We start from the raw sequence: 21,560 nt of genomic DNA on the forward strand, positions 1-21,560 counted from the left end.
TGTAATAACAACCCTAACCAGAGTAACTAGCACCTCAAGTACCGGTACTGATCACTTTTATGCTAATAAACCAGAAAACATGTGTGAAATTAACATACCCTTTATTGCTATCTCTGGCCACCACCCTATTTGTGCCACTTGATAGACGAACAGCACACAGCAAAAAGGAAATCACATAGAAATTCAATATTCCAGCTTTAAAAAGTTTAATGAAAGTAACTTTCTACAAGACTTACAATATGTATAGAATTTAATAACCTCCTCCTCCAAATGCATGATCCAAGTGACAGTTTAACTGAATTTTATGAATTATATTCAATAGATTGCTTAACACACAAAAATCAAAACTAACCAAATAAAGAGCAAAATTTGACCAAAATGGCTAACACATTAAAAAAACCAATGATGCTAGACACTTACGTGACTCTTACCACAGAAAATAAGATATGGAAAATTATACACTACATCATATTACAAAACTGCAATTAAAAAAAAGTTCAGATCCCAAAGTGGGGATCCAGGTTAGAATAGTCCTCAGTACCCCTTGCTAGTCATAAGAGGCAACTATAAATGGGGCGGTCCTTCTGACGAGACCTTAAAAACTGAGTCCCTGTGTCACAGCAATTAAGTGAGGGTTCTTAAGCGTGCCACACCTACTGTGACACAGGACATCCGATTTTAAGGTCATCTCCGAGGACCCGTGACAGTCACAGCTTATGTGGAGCATTTGTTGATGGAACTGTCACTTCCTGTTCATGAATTACTAAAATTGTTCTCAGTCACTCCACCTTGTATGGGTATTATGTCTGTGTCATATTGTAAACATTCCTATATTTTTTAATGATTTTATACATGTATCTTTTATTTGTTTAAAGCTTTTCTGCAAATACAAATGATGTGCAGGGTTATCATTTTATCTTCTATGGAATGATGAATATGTCGGTATCTATTTTTTACTGTGATAAAACACCAGTACATCAGTAGGGTGAATTTGTCAAGCATCAAACACCTAGACAACGTTTGAGAAGAGTTTATAAATGGACAATATAAGCGATCTGCATCTGATGCATGGGGAATTCATTCTAAAGGATTTGTTTTACTTCACTGATGAAGGTGTAATTCAGGTATTGAGAACAAATCAATATGCCAGTTTCAAGATACGTCCGAGTTATTTCCATTTGGAGAACTTTCATACATAGTAAGGCGCAAAACAAATTGTTTACACACGGGAGTGGGACAAATATTCATATCTGCGTAAGTGACTGTGCTCAGCAAGTTTCTCATACACAGTTTCATTACTAGAATAATGAATTTGACTGATACACAAACTAAGTAAATGATAAGCATTTGGGGGAGTAATTAGAAATAAAGAATTCTTATCATATCACATTATTTGGATGTTGAAACGTACTTATCATATCCATGGGATTAGTTGCAAATATGACATTGCTTTTATGATTCCATTTTAGTAAAACATTTCTTTTGATAGTATTTCGTATTTCCTACATTCACATATTTAAAGAGAGGGCGCTTTATATTACATTTTATTGTCTTCCTCATGGACTGTAGGTCCACTTTTCCCTGCATCAGCATTCAAAGTTCCACTAAAAGCACCTCCGACACAGGAGAGCTCTAATCTTGAAACTGGCGCATTGCTTTGTCATATAGATAGATAGATATTTATTCATTGGCAACTTTAAAAGTTGAAAGTACAATAACTAAGTTAAAAAAAACCATAAGAATATTAGCAAAATATAAACATGATATTAGAATGAACATGAAACGACCAAGAATAATTTTAAAAGCATTTACATACAATAAAAATATTTGTATATACACTGTACATATACATGTAGTGGGTGCCCTATTGTAATCACTCTGGATGTCCATCTATTAGCACTTTCTATTGTATGGGAAAACTAAGTTTCCTTGAAAAAATTCTCATACATATGTATATGGATTAAGGTAGAGAAAGACCCCTTTTGATTTTCAGATCTATCACAATTTGTTTTTTAGTGTTTTGTCTGTTTGACATCCATCTGAGAACACTTCATGAATATTGAATTGTCTCCAGCTGTAGGTGAAGTGCTGCAAGTTTTGACCTATATGTCTGGCACTCTGGGCTATAGCAGCAAGGCTTCTTATCATGCCAATGCCTGCTGTGGCATTAGGGACCTCTGTAAAAAATCTCATCTGAAAGGCTGGCAACTCACTTCTTTATACATTCAGCTTACATTCACAAACATAATCAGACAAATCAATTGCAAGGTGACCAATTGCACAGTGATTTTTATGAAGTTGTCAATGATTTATTACACATTTAAAATGTATGTCATACCAAAAAAAAAAAAAAGATCTACAAAATACAGTCACAACTGAATAGACAGAAATAGATTTCTAATTTGATTGTAGGCACCTGATCCTACCTCTGGTGTGTCAAGGGGTCCGTGTTTGCCCAACTCTATTTTGTATTGCTTATAGGAGTTATGAGGTTGATCACTGTTCGTTATCTTCACCTTTCATAGTACATAATTCATAACAGTAAAATGAAATTGACCTTTGTGTACTTACGGTTGGCCTGTTTTCTCTTCCATATTTGGTAATAGAGATACTGAGAAAATAGAATGAGGTCAGCAAACACAAAGTATATGGCAAGGTAGATCTGAAATAAACATGTATATGAAATCAGGCCTCATCCAGTTATCCTCATCATGATAAAGTTATCCAGATGCTTCATTTATCAGAATATGGATGAACAAATTGTCCAGATTAACGAGGATTAAGTGTAGATATATATCTAAAATGAATTGTATTAACCATGCAAACATTAGAGGTGGCCAAGGCAAACTAATATGTCAACCCCACTCCAATGTAAGTTTGCTCATCAAAAAAATCTTTCAAACTAAGACTTAAATTGATACATATACCACAGTATGATTAATACCTAATATTTCATTTAACATGCTGGAATTAAGTAACAATTTTAATTGACTTACAGTGAATTACTGAGATTTTCTATTGCATGCTAGAGAGCTCAAAATACTATACTAATCATTCATCTAGGTACATATAGGTTGGTAAACCATTTACGAGCATCTTGGGATTTTGTCCTGATCGAGTTAAATTGGGTGAGTAAAGCGTTTATCAACCTTTTAAGTATTTATAAGCAAGGATAGCTTTTAACTTTTATATTCCTTTTTATTTGTAAATATAGTCCAGACCAGAAACATTTTCCCCCAAAAGTAAATCCCCATATTTCTTTAATTGTGATTGATAAATTATATAGTTACCCCTGCTTTCAGGCCTGTTTACCTGTGCACAGTTCTTCTGGATACTGAGTACTTTTCAACGACTGTCATATTAGACATAATTGCTAAATATAGTGTCTCTATGAATCAAGATGAATGAAGACATCAAGAGTTTGGCATTTTCGATATGGATAATTTATTTCTCAACCTATAGATTCTAATGAATGATTCAGACATTCCAACACAGAAGTAAGTGGCAATGAATGTGTGGTAGTCATGGGATAGTTCTAGAAATCTCAAACCTCTCATCCTATCAGATCACTTTAAAACTGTTAACTGTTCCTGGAGATGTCTCTATTTCTGACATTGCAGAGTCATAAGGCAAGGAGGAATTAAGGATATGTATTGATTTTCAGATTCCTTGGATTTTCTCTTTATTGGTCTGTTCTTATTTTGAGATGTTTCTTTAATAAAAGTTTAATCAATAAGATATACACATAATTTTTTCCTGATTTTATCTTTGTGATAACTTCAAGCATAATTTTTGATCAAGTAAAGGGTCATGGTGATATTTTCATGTAAGGTCTAGTAATGCCAAATAAAAAACCAAATAATCAGTGCAAATTACTCATTCCTATCCAAAATAAAGTCCTTCATGATCTAAATACCCCAAAACAATTTTCCAGTCATTATGAATTATTATCTTGATAATGAGCCACACAATGGCAGGTGTCATGAAGCATGGCCCCAGACTCTGTAAATACCAGGTCCTGTGGCTTTAAGAAAAACCCTTTGTTTGAGGTGTGAACTAGGTACCAAATTAGGTTTGATTGTAACTAACAAAGTTATCCAGGTGTGACATATGTCCAGAAGGTATTGTGACCCAGGTAAATATCAAATCACATCTGTCACATGCAGTGCATGTCTTATCTTTTTAAATCTTGCTCAATAGTCTCTCTCTCTCTCTCTCCATCAATTTGGAATGATTAGTGTATATCCAAAACTACATGTAAATGATGTTTAAATGAAGATTATTTAATTAAAATATGAAGTGAAAACACTTCATGTTTTGCTATTCAATGCCTATAAATTGTACTCCCCACCCCCCTTTCATGTAGTATTTATATAGAATATCCAATTCTGAATAATTGCATCCATTAATGTATTTTTACCTATTATGTGTTAATTGTATATGTGTGCAATTTCATTATTGTCTTTACTCTGAGTGATGAAAGCCAAGGTCAATCCCAGAGTCAAACCTGGGGCTTGTAAAATAGGTATCTTGACTAGTTCCTGTAACATCAAATGTCTTTCAGATGAGAACCTTAAACCTGTAGTCTTATACAGAAGAAGTTTGTCATGTACCAAATTCACTGAAATTTAGAGAATATTAATGACAACATCAAACTTTAAAACATTAAAAAAAATATTTGTATATTGATTTCTAAAATCCAAGGGTTAGTCCGTTGTCCTCTCTAACGTATATTTATCAAATGTCCGATCTCTTTGTATGCATTATGCCCCCACCTTTTTCTTTGTGCTAATGAACATATAATGTGCAAGTATTATTTATATACTTGTAACTTTGGTAATACTGTTTACATAATCATGAAATTATATCTATGTACCTCATGTACCATTGTATATGGTTTAAGTGAATAAATGAAATGAAATGGTCCAGTATCAAGTTACACACCAGCATGCATGGATGAAAGACTTTTATTAACTTATACAAAAGGGGGTTACCCAGGTATAGTGTTGGACTGCCATGTTCTATTTTAGGAAACAAGGCATGCTTGCCTGTCTCAAGAAGTTTCACTTTCTACAGAGAATTCTTAAAAATCTCAGTAAAACAACAAACACAATTTTGTGTAAGAAACTCTAACAATTATAACATGATATCATTGGTGGAGCTTAAGATATAGCTCAGGTAAAGCAATTACCATGTACCCCTATACCAACAGTGATAAATTACATAACCTATTAAGCAAATCTAGCATGCCATAGAAAATCCTATTGGGATTTCATAATACTTTGTAACATTTCTTCCAGTAGAAACTTGATAAGTATCAACATCTACCCCACCAGTAAGCTAATTACAGACAAAAATATCAACTGTCTACAGTTCTTATTCACCCAAATGTAAAAATGACCTAAATTCTAACATGATTTATCCAATTCAACTTTTGAAAAATCACAGATAAAAGCTCTTAGTGTGTGAGGTCGAAATGAAGCTATACAGACAAGTTAATACCTTATCATACACTTAGAATCACACACAAAAAACCAAGTACATATCATGTAATGAAAATATACATTAGATTTACATAATCAAAACACCAGAATTAATTTGGATTTCATAAATAACATCATAGTTGTGAGATACACGTCATTAAACAATTTTGAAATTTCCACAATTCTAAATATGCTTTATGGTAGACTAGATAATCTTAAGGAACATTTGTCACCCGGGCATTAAAGTTCTTGCAATTACACATGGCAAATGGACAGAGAGATGATGAGAAAAGTGATCATTAATTGTTGCTTTGCCTCATCATGATGTGATTAAGAAAGGAACATTGAAATTAAAATGCCGAAATAGAATGACATGCCTTGATGTAGGTGTAGTGCATTGGTTCATGGAAGAAAAGCATCACTAGGGTACACATGAATGTACAAACGAAATAAATTTTAGTGAGATGTTGATCGACCCAGTCCTCTTACCTGCAGAGGTAACTGATTCGTAAGAATGGCTCCCACTAAATTTGTGGCGTCTCCCAGTGTCCATTGGAGAATCAGCAATATTGAGATCCCCTCTACACCAGCAATATTTCGACAATTCTTTACCATCTGACTATTAATTAAAATAACTAATTATTTCTAATCCACAAGGAGAAGAAAATTTGGCACTTAATCAATAATTATTTCATACTGTCATTATGATAATTATCAAAATAATCAACCATATAATAATTCACTGTTATTGTTACAAACTTTACCTTGGTTAAAACATTATATTTATTCATAAATACTGTGCCGTAAATTTTCAGTTCTTAACAACATCTACAGAGTTCAATAGTAAAGTCAAAGGTCTACAAAATGATCTGAACTGAGTGGACCACTGAAACACCATTATAAAATCTTACTGTTTTGTAAAAATATTTCCTAATTTTTGTGACAAGAGCATGACACGAGAGTTGTTGAGGGCAGTAACTATTCATGAAAAAAGATGGTGTTTTTGTTTCTATTATGGTATGTCTCATTCAAGAATTTTTCACTCATGTTGAAATGTCACTAGTTTTAGGTGAAGTGTCAAAATTTCAACTCATGTATATCACTCAAGGCTGTAGCAGTGAATTAGGTTCATGCTAACCCTAATGTGACCTAGGACTTCCACTTTTAAGGTCATGTCTGAAAGACCTGTGACTTTCACTTCTATAGTGTTTGATTTTACACTACAGAATGACTCTTGCATTTTGACAAATTGAATTCTTGTGATTTTTCAGGAGGAAAATTTTAAAGAAAGGACTGAGTATGATAACAGCCTTTCTGAGCCCCCATAAAACTCAAAATTTTAAAAGCTTTAAATTAAGACTAGACTCTCTTTTATTTCATAAAGAGAATCATGTCCAACACAGTTTCATATATATTATTTATCTCTGATGTTTACAGTCATTTGGAGTAAATGGAGTTAAGTTCTGCAGTTCCTCAATTTTGATTCATTTTTGTGAATAGTTTTCTTTCAGAAAACAGAATGTAGCTTTGGTTAAGCAAGTTTTCAATCGTATAATTGTGTGTGCTGGAAATACAAGTCCATATAGTGTGAATATAAAGATTGTCCAAGTTTGTGATGAATGTTTCCTAAGTGAAAACCTGCAAGAATAGTCATTTCATATCAAACAGTTGAAAAATATGAATTAAGTATACAGACAGACCACAACTCTCTTGTACTTTTGGGCAAAGTCATTCAATAAAATGGCTTAAAAAATATATATACCAATAATGTATTGGACTAATTTTCCTTCATATTATCATTCATAACATATTACTCAAAGAAAACTTTCAATGGTAAACTAAATTCTAAGTAGATATAAGAAAACATTAAACATTCTTGGTGTCAATCAAACTCTAACCTAAATGAGACAGTGTCATTTTCAGTTTTATGAAATTCAATTCATAGTGTGCATGTAAATTGCACATTCCGTCCCACTTACGGAATGCTAACAACCATCCAGGCAAAAATGGATGCTAGCCCAAGGGCCACGGAGGAGATTCCTTTGGGATCCTCCACACAGTCTCCCAGGACTTTGTAGATCCACTGTATTCCAGAACTACAGTTCGTGGAGGTCACGTTGCTGGCGTCGTCAGTCAGTCCATAGTAGTGTGCTTCCCCGATGGGGAAAAGCCCAACAGGCATTCCTCAGCTGGGATATATACCTGGTTAAAAAAAAAAAATGGCAGTTCTGAACAGAAAATGGGTGGTGGGTAGGGGAGGGAGACAAATATTATATTATATCACTGAGAACAGTCTATAACATGTAATCTTTAAATCTCTAATGTACTGTCATTCTCCTTTTCTATTGTATAAATACTATTGTATTTACGCCTGCTAGATAACTTTGTAAGAACTGGCTGTTTATTTTCAGCTTTGTTGTAATTATTATGCATGTTCAATTTGTTATAATATGCTATGAAGAATATTGGCTTTCTGTAGATTAGTAGCACTGCAAGTTGAGGTGAAATGTCTTACCTGGGAGAAACCTGGTAAAGATTTAGCACAGGTATATATAGACAGCAAGCTGTGATCTGAAAAACATTGACTGATATTAGAACAGGGTAGATCCTGCTTAAAGAATTTACATCCATGTGTTCATAACCAGGTGTTATAATTATGGAGAGAGAAAAAATATCTATGTTGTTTGCACCATATGGGGTATATAAAGAAATGGAAGCATAATGGGGGGTAATTTTCATCATCCCCAGAAATGACCTCCCTATCTTTTAACTGTTTCTACCATACCTCATAATAGAGACAACCTAGAAATATTTTCTTTATATTCATGATTTGTAATTCACATGGTTTCATGTCATTAAGCTTAAATGTCAGGGCTTTGTATTAAAACAACATAAGTATATTACAGGCAATACATTGGTAATTTGTCAGTTTTGTGTTTTGAGCTAAAAATAATTAATCTGTATAAATTCCTTACACACCTGATTCTTTTTGTTTGTACAAACATTGAATTTGCTTGGAAATGAGATTAAATGTTCAAACTGGTTACTGATGCTTATCTGCATAAAAACATGCAATTGAAGTAACAGACTGTCAGATTTAAATTATGCATAAATTGCTTTAAGATTTATCTTTTATCTATTCTCCCCAAGTGACAATATCTTGATTTATTATGAAATAAAACTTGAAAGAAAATAGCTTACAGTGTCCAAAACTACATGTGACCTAAGGACAAATATGTTTTGTCAAGTTAATTTAACCAAAGGAAATATTAACAAACCATTTAGCCTCACACCTCAAAGTTGTCAAATGTGCTCTAGGTATTTTTGAATGAAAACAGGACTTTCAACTATGCTCCAGATAATTGACATTTAATTGAATGTGCACATTACTTTTGTTTTGGAAGTGATTTCTGGAAATACCTGTTCACCATACAAGTGCACAGCTCACCGGGTACAACATATATAGCAGCTAAATCAATGTTACCCACTGCAGATCACTTCCTGTTTGTCTAATGAGTTTCAGACCCTCCTGGGAACAATAACTGTATATTCTGAATGAACTTTCCTTCCTGATGTGAAAAAAACAAAGGTAAGATGTTATTAAAGATTTCAATCTTACCCATTCAGTTAGAACTATCGGCATAATCAATCTGTTATAGTACCGATATATATCTATTGTTATCAACACTCTTTATATTTCATAATACTCCTTAAATATCCGAGATACTGGATAATGTGCCAAAATAACCTAATTCAGGAAGTTTATATGTTCACAATCATACTAAACTCAAGCCTGGATTTAAATAATCTCTGAAAATAGTACATATAAAATATGTAATAATAAAAAAAACCAAAACAAACAATTTCATTGTATAAGTTTCAACATATATGTTTATTCATGTTCACAGAAAAGAAATAGATCTGCAAATAGATTAACTGATTTATTATTTTGGGAACTATATAACAGCGTGACTGTACTAGCTATGATGAATTATTAAATCTCTCAGATAAAAGACTTATATCAATAATCCAATTGAAAAAAAATAATACTTACTTTTATAAAATCAAGTGTCCTTTTTATCAAAACAGAGAAGTTTTCTTATCATGAATTTTTTGCTTGATCCAGAAAGACCATTGAGAAATGAAACATTTACTAGTATAAATAGTTTTATGTAAATTGAATACAGTAGGACATCATACATGTAATTTAAAAAAAACTAAATGAGTTGATGTTTAATACTACAAGTCATTAAATAAATATCTCTCTTTGAGATCACATCCATTAATTAGAGAGTTTATATGAAAACTGTCATTGATGTGATACTTTTTAAAATAATTTTAATTACATATATCATATATACTAGCTTGTAACATCTTTTCCACCTCATTCTTCAGGGGGAAATATTAGTCTCATCTACCTCTCGGATAACTCTTAGTTATGACTATTGTGAGTCAATCTGACCAAATCATCATAAAAACTGATCTTTGGTGTTAAATGTGTTGACCTGGACCAGCTACAATGCATCTGAGAGGCTTGAACATGCACGTAAGAAAATTAATTATCTTATAAATTTAATAAAAGTTTCAAGTTCATCGATTAATTCTTTTCTTCAGAACTCAATCTAAAACTTAATTGCTATACAAATTAAGAGATAATTTTTCACTATACAGTATTTAAGAAATGTGTCCTTGTTTGGCAGAATTACCCCAAAAAAAAGGTAGAAAAAGGGTCATATGTGGCACTCATTTTCACTTTCATTTTAAGTTCAGGAAAGTAATTAAGGGGCAGAAGCCACAAGAGCTAGTGTCAATTAAAGATTTGAGTAACTCAAGGGTTTCAGGTAAAGATTGGCAGATTTGTTTTCAAAATTTTACATAGTATTACATTTTGTTTTGGATAATACATGGAGTATATACTTCTGCCTATATACCATTATCATACGAAAATTATAGCTGATTGACACAGTACTGTGCAAAATATGCAAGTTCAAGAGGTAGGGCATATATTAGTAACTGCATGTGAACTATTATCATTTTTTGAATAATATATTCTGCAAATTTGTAAATTTTTGGCCCAAAATAAGGAAAATTGAAATTTTCATTAACTTTGTGACTTCTTATGAAATTGTAATGTTTTAGATGTTAAAACTGCATGATAATTATTTTAAGATGAATATGATTTAAAATAGGTTTACTAAATAATTATCTACAGTTTTTTGTTCATGATGATATCTCCAAATGGGTATACCTGCATGTATTATGTAATGGCCCTTATCCTACCAAATTTCCTATGTATCATTGACATCTTCAATATGGTTTTCCTAAAATGGACTGTTTTTAAGAATAACATTAATTATGGCTATTAATCAGTGTTTATCAATATCGACATCAAAATGACTATTCACATGACATTAATTTCAACCTGACCCTTACTGTTTAGTTTAATACTAGCTTTGTTTGTAAAATGATGGTAGAATCACCAAAAAATAATAATTGTACCACCAAATGTATATATTTTTTAAAAATGATGAATGCAATCTTGATGACCCGTGGACTTGCAACTGATAAGTGAAAAAATATCCTTTAATTCTCGAGTACAGAATGAGTATGTTGTCTTTCAGTATAAGCTAGGGTATACAGATTAATGCACCAATGCAAGTTAAACTGGGTGAAATGATTAGCAGATTAGTATTGACATGATGTGGACAGGGTAAACGGGCGAGAGGGGGAGGGGAGAAAAATGAGGGAGTGATCAGGCGAGATAAGTCAGAAAGGGAGGATCAGGATGGATGAAGAGAGGAAAAAGGGAAGGGGGGGGGGGGAGAGGATAGCAACGAAGATTAAGAGAGGGGGATAGCCCGGATACGGAATAGAGAGACTGATTCCGAGATCCCGTCCACCCAATCACACCCCATTCACCAAAAACATTTATAAACGAAGCTTATTTGAGAACGTCTTGCATGCAATACCCTGGATTTTGCGTATTTTAGTCTACCCACTACATAAAAAACAAAATGTAAACTGATGTTAGTATTAATAAAATGGAACAGGTATTATATGATTGTTACAGTTTACCTTTCGTGTACAATAAACTAATATGTACAGCTAAGATGTCAGGTGATGTTGTGATTGTTTCGTCATGACCTTTGACCCTTTTCTTCGTAATTGTTCGGTTTCCCGGAAATGACCGAACAGCCGTCTCCTTGCAGACCTAAGTGAGGTAGCCATTTTTTAGTGTTTATATACAATCTCAGTCCATCTTCTAGTTATTATGGAGTTAATCTAAAATTTGATATGTAAGTATGAAGATGAACCATGAATCTTTCATTGTCATATATTATCTTCCACCCTTATAGGAGATAGAGCTTGGAAACAAGCCCCCAAACGGTCCTTTCCCAAGGACTCCATCATTGCAAAGTTACGTTGAAATGAATGAACGGAAGGTAAAGTCACCGAATTCAGGACATCATCAAGGACATCCCCAGCAAAGATCCATAACGTATCCTTTTAAATTCCATTTTATTTGGGGAGAAAATTGCATACTTTTCCTCTTTAAAATGTACACAACAGGGGACCAGATGCCGGGTAGAAACGGAACTGTAAAATCACCATAGCAAAAAACTTATTCGTCATGAAACGTAAAATATGCATATTTTGAAGACTGTTTTCTTTCTAATAAGTTGAGATATAGAAGGATTTACGGGTTTTCATTTACAGAAAATTGTTTATTTCTGTCATTTTCTACCGAAGCATGATTTTGTAGGCGGGGTCGTGACAGGCTGCGATCACATTTCACGAACGTGTTCTCGGCATGGAAAGGAATTCATGCGGTTGTACTTGATTTTGGCACGCAATAACAATTGTTGTTCTTTCTGGGTTGCGAAAATAAGCGTGTATTTGCATTTTTCTGTTATTATATTGTTTGGATTTGAAAGCAAAATTTAGAACACGTGGACCGAAATTTTACAGGAAAGCGCAGTTTTGGTGCATGCGTAATACAGCTTGTCATGGCCATATGATACAATGCCCATTGTCATGGTATGTGGTTGATGAAGGAATTTGTGTACTTATTTGATTGATGGGACAATGTTTCTACTTTGAATTATGTTCACCAACTATCAGTGGAAGAAATTTTGTGAAGGTATGGTTGAAATTAAGAAATTTAAAGCTTTGTTTTTAATACAAATAGGTAGATCTATATTTAACATCATGAAGAATTCATTGTTGGTAAATATAGAATCTGAAAAGCACTTCCATGGTAGTATAAGATGTCATATGTATGTTTCTATAGAGAAAATAGAAAAGTTTTGATAGGAAGTACCATGAACAACAGTGATTATTTAAATATTTCTGAATTTTGTTGACAAAGTGTGTGACAGTGAGTCATAGTTCCACAGTGGGTAGTGTATGGTATATCATTATTGTATTGTATGAGACATCAAGCTGAAAACCTCACTATATTTATGAATGATATGCTCTATAGCAATCAAATTGACAGAAAAGTCACTGGATTTGTTACACATTGAAAATTATTGATGAAAAGATGTGGGAATGTTGAAAGATAGTTCTCAGAATAATTATGTTTGACAATTTGGCATAGTTTTGTGGATCCCAGTGCCTGATTATGCATGGGACTTGTCTTTTCTACAGATGTTGGCAACAAAATTCTATTATAGTTTTATTATTCATATCATCATACCTAATGTAATATTATCCAGTCGACAACATGCTGAGTATGCAGATTCACCTTCTGTACCAGAGGTGCTCTGTATTGTGTATGCACAACAGGAAGCCATTACTACTGAGGGGTGAAAGTACTTGCATATGCAGATGTTGAAGTTATTATCATGCATCTAGCTCAAACCAAAAAAAGAAACTCTAAACATAAATCAATTTAAAATGTAATAAAGATTTTAAGAATGCATGGTGAAGTAGTCACCTTGACATTTTTTTAAATTACTGATATGTATCATGACCCCAAAAATGTATTTCAACATTTGCATGTGTGACATAGGTACAGTGTAGATAAAATCTTGTATGTATCCATTCATAGTCTATCTTAAGTCTAGTGCTGTGAATGTTGCCACATGACAAGTCCCCTATGATTAATGGCCCAGTGTACTGACAATAATATGTTAAACAAGTTATTAATAGAAATGGGACAATGTGCATGCACTTCAGGTTTGGTATCTTATGTATTTTTTTTTTTTTTTACTTTGATAATTTTAAAACATATTGTTCACATGGTTCAGAAGATATTTGCAAAAAGACTGAGGTACAACAATATTCTGATATAACTGATTTTGAGTGTGTATATTGAAGATGATGAATTCTTTTTATTTTTTTTATTTTAAGTAAATAAGATACATAAAATTAAATATTTTTTTGGCAGTTAAATATGAAATTATGATGTACAGCATCAGACACTTCAGAAAATTCCACCATTTTCTTTCAAATGGCCAATAATTGCTATTTTTGCAAGTAATTTTTTTTTACTTGTCTGAAGTATAACTGTATAAGCAGGTTTTTTTCTTTATTTTTTTTCATACAATTTTTTTTAAAGAAAATGTGTAGAGTCACCAACTTCAGGGGTGGGTGGGTAATTTTTTTACTGTCTTAATTTTGGAACTAGAGGGTTGATGTTCCACCTAGTTCTTTTAATGTATTTCAGTGATGTTGAACCTGTTATGTGCTTATCAGTGTATGTAGACTTGAATTTCACTTTGTTCCTTAACATATAACTAGACCTCACCAAAGAGGCCAGACTCCCCCACAGTTCACTGGTAGTAAGTTCAAGGGATTAAAGATACAGAAATCTCTTATCGTTTTGCTTTTCATCCATTTATGGTTTTCAGTGGGAAATACTTTTTCGTGAAAATAAATGAATTAAATCAAGATCTATGTTATACTACATGGAAAAATTAAACCAATTTTGAATATTTTTTTCAATACCAGGAGTTCCAGAAGAAGTCCAGTTCTACTCTCAACATCAACAACCTTTGATAAAACAGGTAGGTTTTAGATGGAAATTTAGTTTCAGGTTTGTACTCTCTTTTGAATATCAGGGTTTGACACTAAGGCACGTCTGACTGATAGTCTACTAAATGATAGGTCCGGTCGGGTAAAATTCTTAAACTAAGAAAATAACTAAAGAGTTTGCGAGCAATTTTGAACCGCATGATGACATAATCTCTATTTTTAGTGCTAATATATAAGTCGTGATCGGAAGTGATGTTTTACAACATCTGCTCGATGATGGGTGTTATATTTCGGATAGATAGATATAAATCGAATTCGTTTTCATTTTAAAACCAGTTTATTATGCCCCCCTTTGAAAAAGAGGGGGCATATTGTTTTGCACCTGTCGGTCGGTCAAAGGTCAAGGGTTAAACTGTACATCGGAATATACTGTCCGCTCAATATCTTGAGAACCCTTTGCTTGACAGACATCAAACTTGGTACACTAGTACATCTTCAGGAGAAGATGACTACTAATTATTTTAAGGTCACATGGTGAAAAGTCAAGGGTCAAATTGGACATAAGAATATACTGTCCGTTCAATATCTTGAGAACCCTTTGCTTGACAGACATCAAACTTGGTACACTGGTACATCTTCAGGAGTTGATGACCCCTATTGATTTTTAGGTCACATGGTCAATCCACTCTTGACATAGGAAGATATTGTCTGCTCAATATTTTGAATTGATGATACTACTCTCAATTAAATGATGTGTGTGTGTATAATCCTTTTTAATTTTTGCACCATGGGGGGCATATGAGTTTTGCAAACATCTCTTGTTTGAATTAAATATAAGAAAGTGTTTATCAAATTAATAAATGATGTTGTAAATGGTCATCGGTGTTGACATATGTGCAGGAATGTCTCTGTATATTCAAAGAAACAAAGCTGGGCTTATGAAATAGAAATTTTAAAAACCAGTTGAGGTCATTTTATTCTAAATGGATTAAAGAATTTCCGTGCCAGGTAGAATTTAAAGATACAGAAAATGTGTTTGAAGATTTTTTGGAGACATTTTTGAGACAATCAAATAAGGATTGGTTCAAACTTATTGTTGTCATTCGAAGTAAGTAGTTAAATATGGAGAAACTATCACTTTTTTCTGTACAGTTGGTCAGGGCTAGTGGATGTAAGGTCAGGTCGTAAAAATTTGAAGTAGCCCAACTGGTCTAGTGTTAAAAATAGTAAATGTCAAACCCAGTCTTCGTGAAAACTCGGTGGTCTGAAGACCGAGGCTAGTGAATTTTACGGTCGGGTCAGTGAAAATAAAAAATCAAGAAGTCCGATGGGCTTGTAGACTTTTTGTAAGTCACATTAAATATGATGTTGGATTTAGATATTCTAAACATCTTGTTTGCTTAAATTTACCATCAAAATTAAATGAAAAAAATAGCACATAAAGTAAGTGTTTGGACATCGTAGTTTATTTGTAAAGAACGATAACTGTACTTGTAATTTTCAAGATAGCCGCATCCTGTATCGCACCGCACACCGGTAATTGCTGCTTTATTGCATTTCCAATTAAAATGAACTTCGTCAATTGCAGTTGTCTCTGATTTTATGCAATTTCTATAGTTTATAAGGCTACTTCCTAAGGTGCACTCGGGCTGTTTTCATGTTTGTGAAAAATACGTGAATTTGTAGTCTTTGCGGGCGAAGAGAGAATACCATGTACGGTTTTGTTTTTCTGGTATCGACAGAAAGGATGTCTTGAGGTGGATATGAATACGAGTAATAACAATAGTTTCAGTAAATTAATTGTACAATTTTACAATGCATTCCATAATGTATGTGATAAACATATGAAAATTAGGGGGCCAGTAAATTTCACTGTGGGCCAGTAAATTCATACAGTTCACTGGTCCGACTGGCCAGCAAGTTTTAAATGTTTTGGTGAAGACTGCAGACCCTGAATATATACCTGTATATAGATATAATTTGTACACATCCATCAGCTGATTTTTTTTTTCGCAGCCTTTTAATATACCTCCACCTCAACCGCAAGGACAGAGTGCAGTGTACACTCATGAACTAAACAAACAGGCTCAAGTGCCCCCTAGACTTCCAGCACATAGTGCTGGGCTGGTACAACAATCCGCTATGTATCAGCAACAACAGAGTATGAGACCCCAAGGTTCCGTGGTAAGTGACTGTAGTTGGACATGTATGATACTTGTGTAATAATCTGAAATACCAGTATTAACACTGCAAATGGGGGAAACAGATTAATTACTTTATAAAGTTATTAACTTTCCCTTAATTACATGCTTGAAAACATTTGCATGTAAAAGAAAACAGTACGAATATTATTTAGAAAGTAAATATAGTGGCTACATATTTAAATCATCCCATAATAGACGTCTATAAATAGACCCACGCGCGTCAGGGGAATCCCAACATGATGTATTAACTCATACGCAAATGTCTAGTTTTAAGGCTGAATGAGCGTAAAACAACGAATTACTAAGAGGTACTTGATATTTTTATTTCTATTAAACTTAAGGTACGGTACTGTTATAACAAAATACACAGCTTTACACAGATAAGACCACCGATGATCTGAAAGTTTGAACTGGTCACGTGACTGTCACTTGAAATGGCAGAGTGACGCGGTTATTTGTAAACATCGATTTAAAATCAAATTATTTGGGTTAAAACAGGTGAAATAATTTATGATAGGTCGTACAGTCTCATAACTACATACATACGATGAAGTGTCAACAATATGGCTTAATGTGTATCTAGAAACTATAATACTATGGTGCATGTCTGCTTATATTGATACCTCCATTGTGTTACACATTCTTTACAAAACCTTTTGCATGTGCAGTGGTTTGAAGAATTAAACTGAAGAAAAAAACGTATATACTCTTTGTCAGCAATATACGGTAACTTTTTGTTTAAAATGGCCTAATTTCCTTAGTTTTGAAATTGGAAAAAACATATATATATATATATATATATAATTGGGGGAAAATAGCTAATTTTTGTAAGGGGAAACAAAAATATCGGTGGCATTTTGGCCCAAACAATTACTGTAGACTGCGGAAGATTAAGTCTTATTGAATAGCATAGCTTACGAAGTCTATGAAAAAAGCATCTGTGAACCCTACCTGCTTTGCCATTTCTTCTGTTTTTGCAAATACATTAAGTTATGCCTCGAAATATACACGTCTATTCAACATTTATTATCAGAATACCAAACCCAATATATAACCACGGAAGTATTATGTACTTGTCTTGTGGGAGCCTAGCTAGATTTCAATTTTACTCGCTTTAAGCGAGAGGGCAAGTGCAAAGTTAAAACCTTGCTAATATATGAGGAGCATAAATTTTCATAGTTTGTTCATCAGTTGCATTTTTGTTTTGTAGCCTTTCTTCAGACAGAGTGCGCCACCAGGTAATGTGATGGCTAGCAACCAATATGCACAGATGCCACAGCAACAAAATCCACAGCAGTACACACAGCAAAGCATGACGTACCAGATAATGGCCCCTAGTATGACAGGGCAAAACTTTGGACAAATTATCATGCAGCCTAATCCTTTGGTAAATATTCGGTTAATTCAGAATGTTTTAGTTCTCTCACAACAGAGTTGGAATATTGCAGAGGTGTGCTTATATGCAAACAAATGAGCTTTTCTGATCAAAATTTGTCTGTGGTCGGCGTCGTAAACTTTTCACATTTTCGACTACTTCTCAAGAACTGCCAGGCCAATTTCAACCAAACTTGCCACAAAGCATCCTTGGGTGAAGGGCTTTCAAGTTTGTTCAAATGAATGGCCATGTCACTAAAGGGAAGATAATCACAAAAATAGGGTGGGGTTATTTAAAAAAGGTGAAATTTACATGAAAGCTTCCTGACATAATGCAGATTCAAGTTTGTTCAAATCATGGCCCCCAGGGGTTGGATGGGGGCCACAATAGGGGATCAAAGTTTTACATACAAATATATAGGAAAAATCTTTAAAATCTTCTCAAGAACCACTGAGTCAGAAAAGCTTATATTTACATGAAAGCTTTCTGACATAATGCAGATTCAAGTTTGTTCAAATCATGCCCCCCGGGGTATCAAAGTTTTACATACAAATATAGGGAAAATCTTGAAAAATCTTCTCAAGAACCATTGGGCCAAAGAAGTTGACATTTACATGAAAGCTTTCTGACATTGTAGATTCAAGTTTGCAAAAATCATGGCCTCTAGGAGGGGTAGGTTGGGGCGGGGCCATAATAGGGACTAAGGTTTTACATGCAAATATAAATAGAAAGTCTTCAGATAAGGGCCAAGGTGACTCAGGTGAGCGATGTGGCCCATGGGCCTCTTCTTTTAATATTGCTGAAGTACATGTAAAAACATTTGATCAGCAATCTAGTCAGAATTCATGCTCTTGCTGTTTTAATTAATTTCTAGTTGCTATGTTAAAAATCTTGTTTCTCCATTTAGAACATACAGACTCCAAGGATGAACAATTCACAATACCCTAATATGGGAAATCAGCAAAGTATGCATTTCCCTTCGATGGGACAACCCACAAATACCCAGTTCTATAACAATCCAGTGATGTTTACTGCCCAACCAAATCGCCCACCATCTAATCCACCGTTACAATCTGAAAAGCGAGTGAAGAAACCTTTAAGCATTATAGATCCCAACACGGGGAAAGACTTGACAAATGAAATACTGCATACAAAAGAGAGTAAGGAAGGAGAGTCATCACACAGATCCACCCCACCAAGTGGCCCAGGCTCTGGATCCAGAGGGACTCCAGATACGGTAAGAAATAAAAATATGCTTTCTTAGTTTATTATACCCCCCGCAACAAGTTGTGGGGGAGGGGGGGGGGGGTATACTGGAATCGGGTTGTCCGTCTGTAGACGCAATGGTTTCCGGGCTCTAAAGCATTATCCTTTCCACCTACCGTCACCATATCATATATATGGACTACCAATGGGATGAAGATGTTCCCTATCGATTTTGGGGTTCAAAGGTCAAGCGCACTGGACATTGAAGTAGCAATATGGTTTCCGGGCTCTAAAGCGTTATCCTTTCCACCTACAGTCACCATATCATACATATGGACTACCCATGGGATGAAGATGTTCCCTATCGATTTTGGGGTCAAAAGGTCACATGCACTGGACATCGAAGTAGCAATATGGTTCGGTTTGTCATGCCATTTGTTTTTTACACTCAGAAAAGAGGTAGTTTATACCTATTACCAACACCCTTTGGGAGATTGGGGTAAGCGGGATGTAATCTTAGTGAGCATTGCTCACAGTATCTCGTTTAAATTTACGTGGGGGTGGGGGGTGTTGTACCACTTCTTCTCAGTCACTAGTACCATTTACTTGGTTGTTGCTACTGTATTTTTCAAAACAATTTTTTCTTAATTCAGAGTTGTGGAAAACATTTTTAGATAGGCAGTCATTCGGACTGACAAGAAGGCAACATAAGCCAGTACGAAGTGATTTAAGCCAGTCCGAAATCTAAAGTCACAACATTTATTTACTTTATTAAACATCTTTATACTTCATAATTACATTTACTCGAGTCTCCATTTCTATGCTAGTGAAATCTCCACAGCTCTTCAGTGAAGAACAGAATTTTCATGATCTGTTAAAGAAGAGTACTTGTAATTTGTTGAGCTGACAATAAAATTTTGTAAGCGGTTCTTTGGTACACAGCTGGCAGCCTACAGTGCTGTTAGTGTCAATGCAAATACTGCATGTCATTTTAACACCATCGAATTCCAACCATTCCCGCCCCTCTGTCCAATTGTGTTTCTGTTTGTGGGTCGAGATCTTTTTTATTTAACCTTGTCTTCATCTGTTAGTTTACGTTTTTTTACCTGGTTTTGCTCCAGCTGTAAAGGGCCATGCTGGTTTCGCTTTAATCAGCCTCGATCTCGTTTACGGAAAAGGTATTATGCAAGATCGCATTTTAGTTTTATAAGATAATTGTGCTGAAAATTGCGTCGATGCATACAGGAAACAAAATAACAAAACCAATGAAACCGGCCTGTCATTTGGACCAACATTGATGGCGTTTTTACCGGTCGCAAGCATTTTTAATCGGTATGACCGGCAGTTTTCCACAACTCTGCTTATTATTGCTTTTTTAATTGAAAATCTCATTTGTGCATCCAAAGTGCATCAAATTTTATTTCAATGGTACTCAATCCTATATTTCGCATATGGTTAACATGTGGTAAAAGTAACATTTGTTAAAAGAAAAATAAACTGGATTTTGATCTAGTTAAATCATCTGTACATAATGTGATAAACTATCAATCAAGATGGGGAGCCTGTACTTTTTGGTTTGGTTCACCATTAGGGGTGAAACGATACAGTACCTTCTCGATTCGATTTTTTGATACATTAGTCTTGATTCGATGAGTTTCGATTCAATACAATAGCATGTACCAAATTCTTCATAATGCTAAGATTTTTTATGTTTCTTTGTATTTATTGCTCTCTGCAAATAAATTCTACATATGTAAAAACGTTTAACATAGAGCAACAATCTTATCACTTGTCCTAAAGCCGAAATGTCGCCATACCCAGGATTTATACATTGGGGGTGCATTTTTCAACTCGACTGCGTCCATTTTGATACAGCAAAGTTTACTCGTATGTTGATTCAGCAATTTTCAATTCCATTGGCTAATCAGAAGCCGTGTTATCAAGAGCAATGTGTGCTATGATTTTCGAACCGAAAGAGACCCCGAATAAATCGAACATCGAATCGAGACCACTACATCGTGATTCGGCTGCATCACGATGCATCGTTTCACCCCTATTCACCATTTGTTCACCATTTGCAGTCGAATCAATTTCATGAGAGGTCATGAGCTCCCACTTTTTCTGTAATTATGTCCCTTTGAATGTCAACCAACCAAGCTTATCCACATTGATCAATATTACTTAATGCTACAATTACATTATTTACAGATTTTTGTTTCAGTTTGAAACTACTCTCTCTCTCTCTCTCTCTCTCTCTCTCTCTCTCTCTCTCTCTCTCTCTAACTAAATGCATAGTAATGTAGAGCAGGAAGG

The 21,560-nt window shown here is 34.2% G+C and overlaps 2 protein-coding genes across 31 annotated transcripts in view; one reads left to right on the forward strand and one right to left on the reverse strand.

The window, feature by feature from the left end:
* The window catches only part of LOC125678996 (lysosomal amino acid transporter 1 homolog), a 26,905-nt gene extending 15,216 nt beyond the window's left edge, over window positions 1-11,689 (reverse strand). For 2 of the 15 annotated variants that reach the window (XM_048917908.2, XM_048917849.2), the window contains exons 1-6: window positions 11,559-11,689; window positions 8,972-9,052; window positions 7,999-8,054; window positions 7,463-7,685; window positions 5,973-6,102; window positions 2,572-2,662 (exon numbers count right to left, since the gene is read on the reverse strand). In XM_048917908.2, coding sequence (XP_048773865.2) covers window positions 2,572-2,662; window positions 5,973-6,102; window positions 7,463-7,665 — 424 coding nt within the window. In that variant the 5' untranslated portion in view covers window positions 7,666-7,685; window positions 7,999-8,054; window positions 8,972-9,052; window positions 11,559-11,689. The other 13 variants (XM_056162732.1, XM_048917855.2, XM_056162720.1 and 10 more) reach the window with 12 other exon arrangements.
* The window catches only part of LOC125678860 (eukaryotic translation initiation factor 4 gamma 3-like), a 33,577-nt gene continuing 20,951 nt past the window's right edge, over window positions 8,935-21,560 (forward strand). For 2 of the 16 annotated variants that reach the window (XM_048917625.2, XM_048917632.2), the window contains exons 1-8: window positions 8,935-9,072; window positions 9,879-10,029; window positions 11,840-11,982; window positions 14,229-14,269; window positions 14,439-14,494; window positions 16,479-16,646; window positions 17,877-18,053; window positions 18,949-19,278. In XM_048917625.2, the coding sequence (XP_048773582.2) occupies window positions 10,003-10,029; window positions 11,840-11,982; window positions 14,229-14,269; window positions 14,439-14,494; window positions 16,479-16,646; window positions 17,877-18,053; window positions 18,949-19,278 (942 nt within the window). In that variant the 5' untranslated portion in view covers window positions 8,935-9,072; window positions 9,879-10,002. Of the gene's footprint in view, window positions 9,073-9,878; window positions 10,030-11,614; window positions 11,704-11,839; window positions 11,983-12,247; window positions 12,625-14,228; window positions 14,270-14,438; window positions 14,495-16,478; window positions 16,647-17,876; window positions 18,054-18,948; window positions 19,279-21,560 lie in introns of those variants that run through there. The other 14 variants (XM_056162670.1, XM_056162677.1, XM_056162690.1 and 11 more) reach the window with 11 other exon arrangements.

The sequence above is a fragment of the Ostrea edulis genome, chromosome 1 (assembly GCF_947568905.1).
Source record: "Ostrea edulis chromosome 1, xbOstEdul1.1, whole genome shotgun sequence".
In the NCBI taxonomy this organism is placed as follows: domain Eukaryota; kingdom Metazoa; phylum Mollusca; class Bivalvia; order Ostreida; family Ostreidae; genus Ostrea; species Ostrea edulis.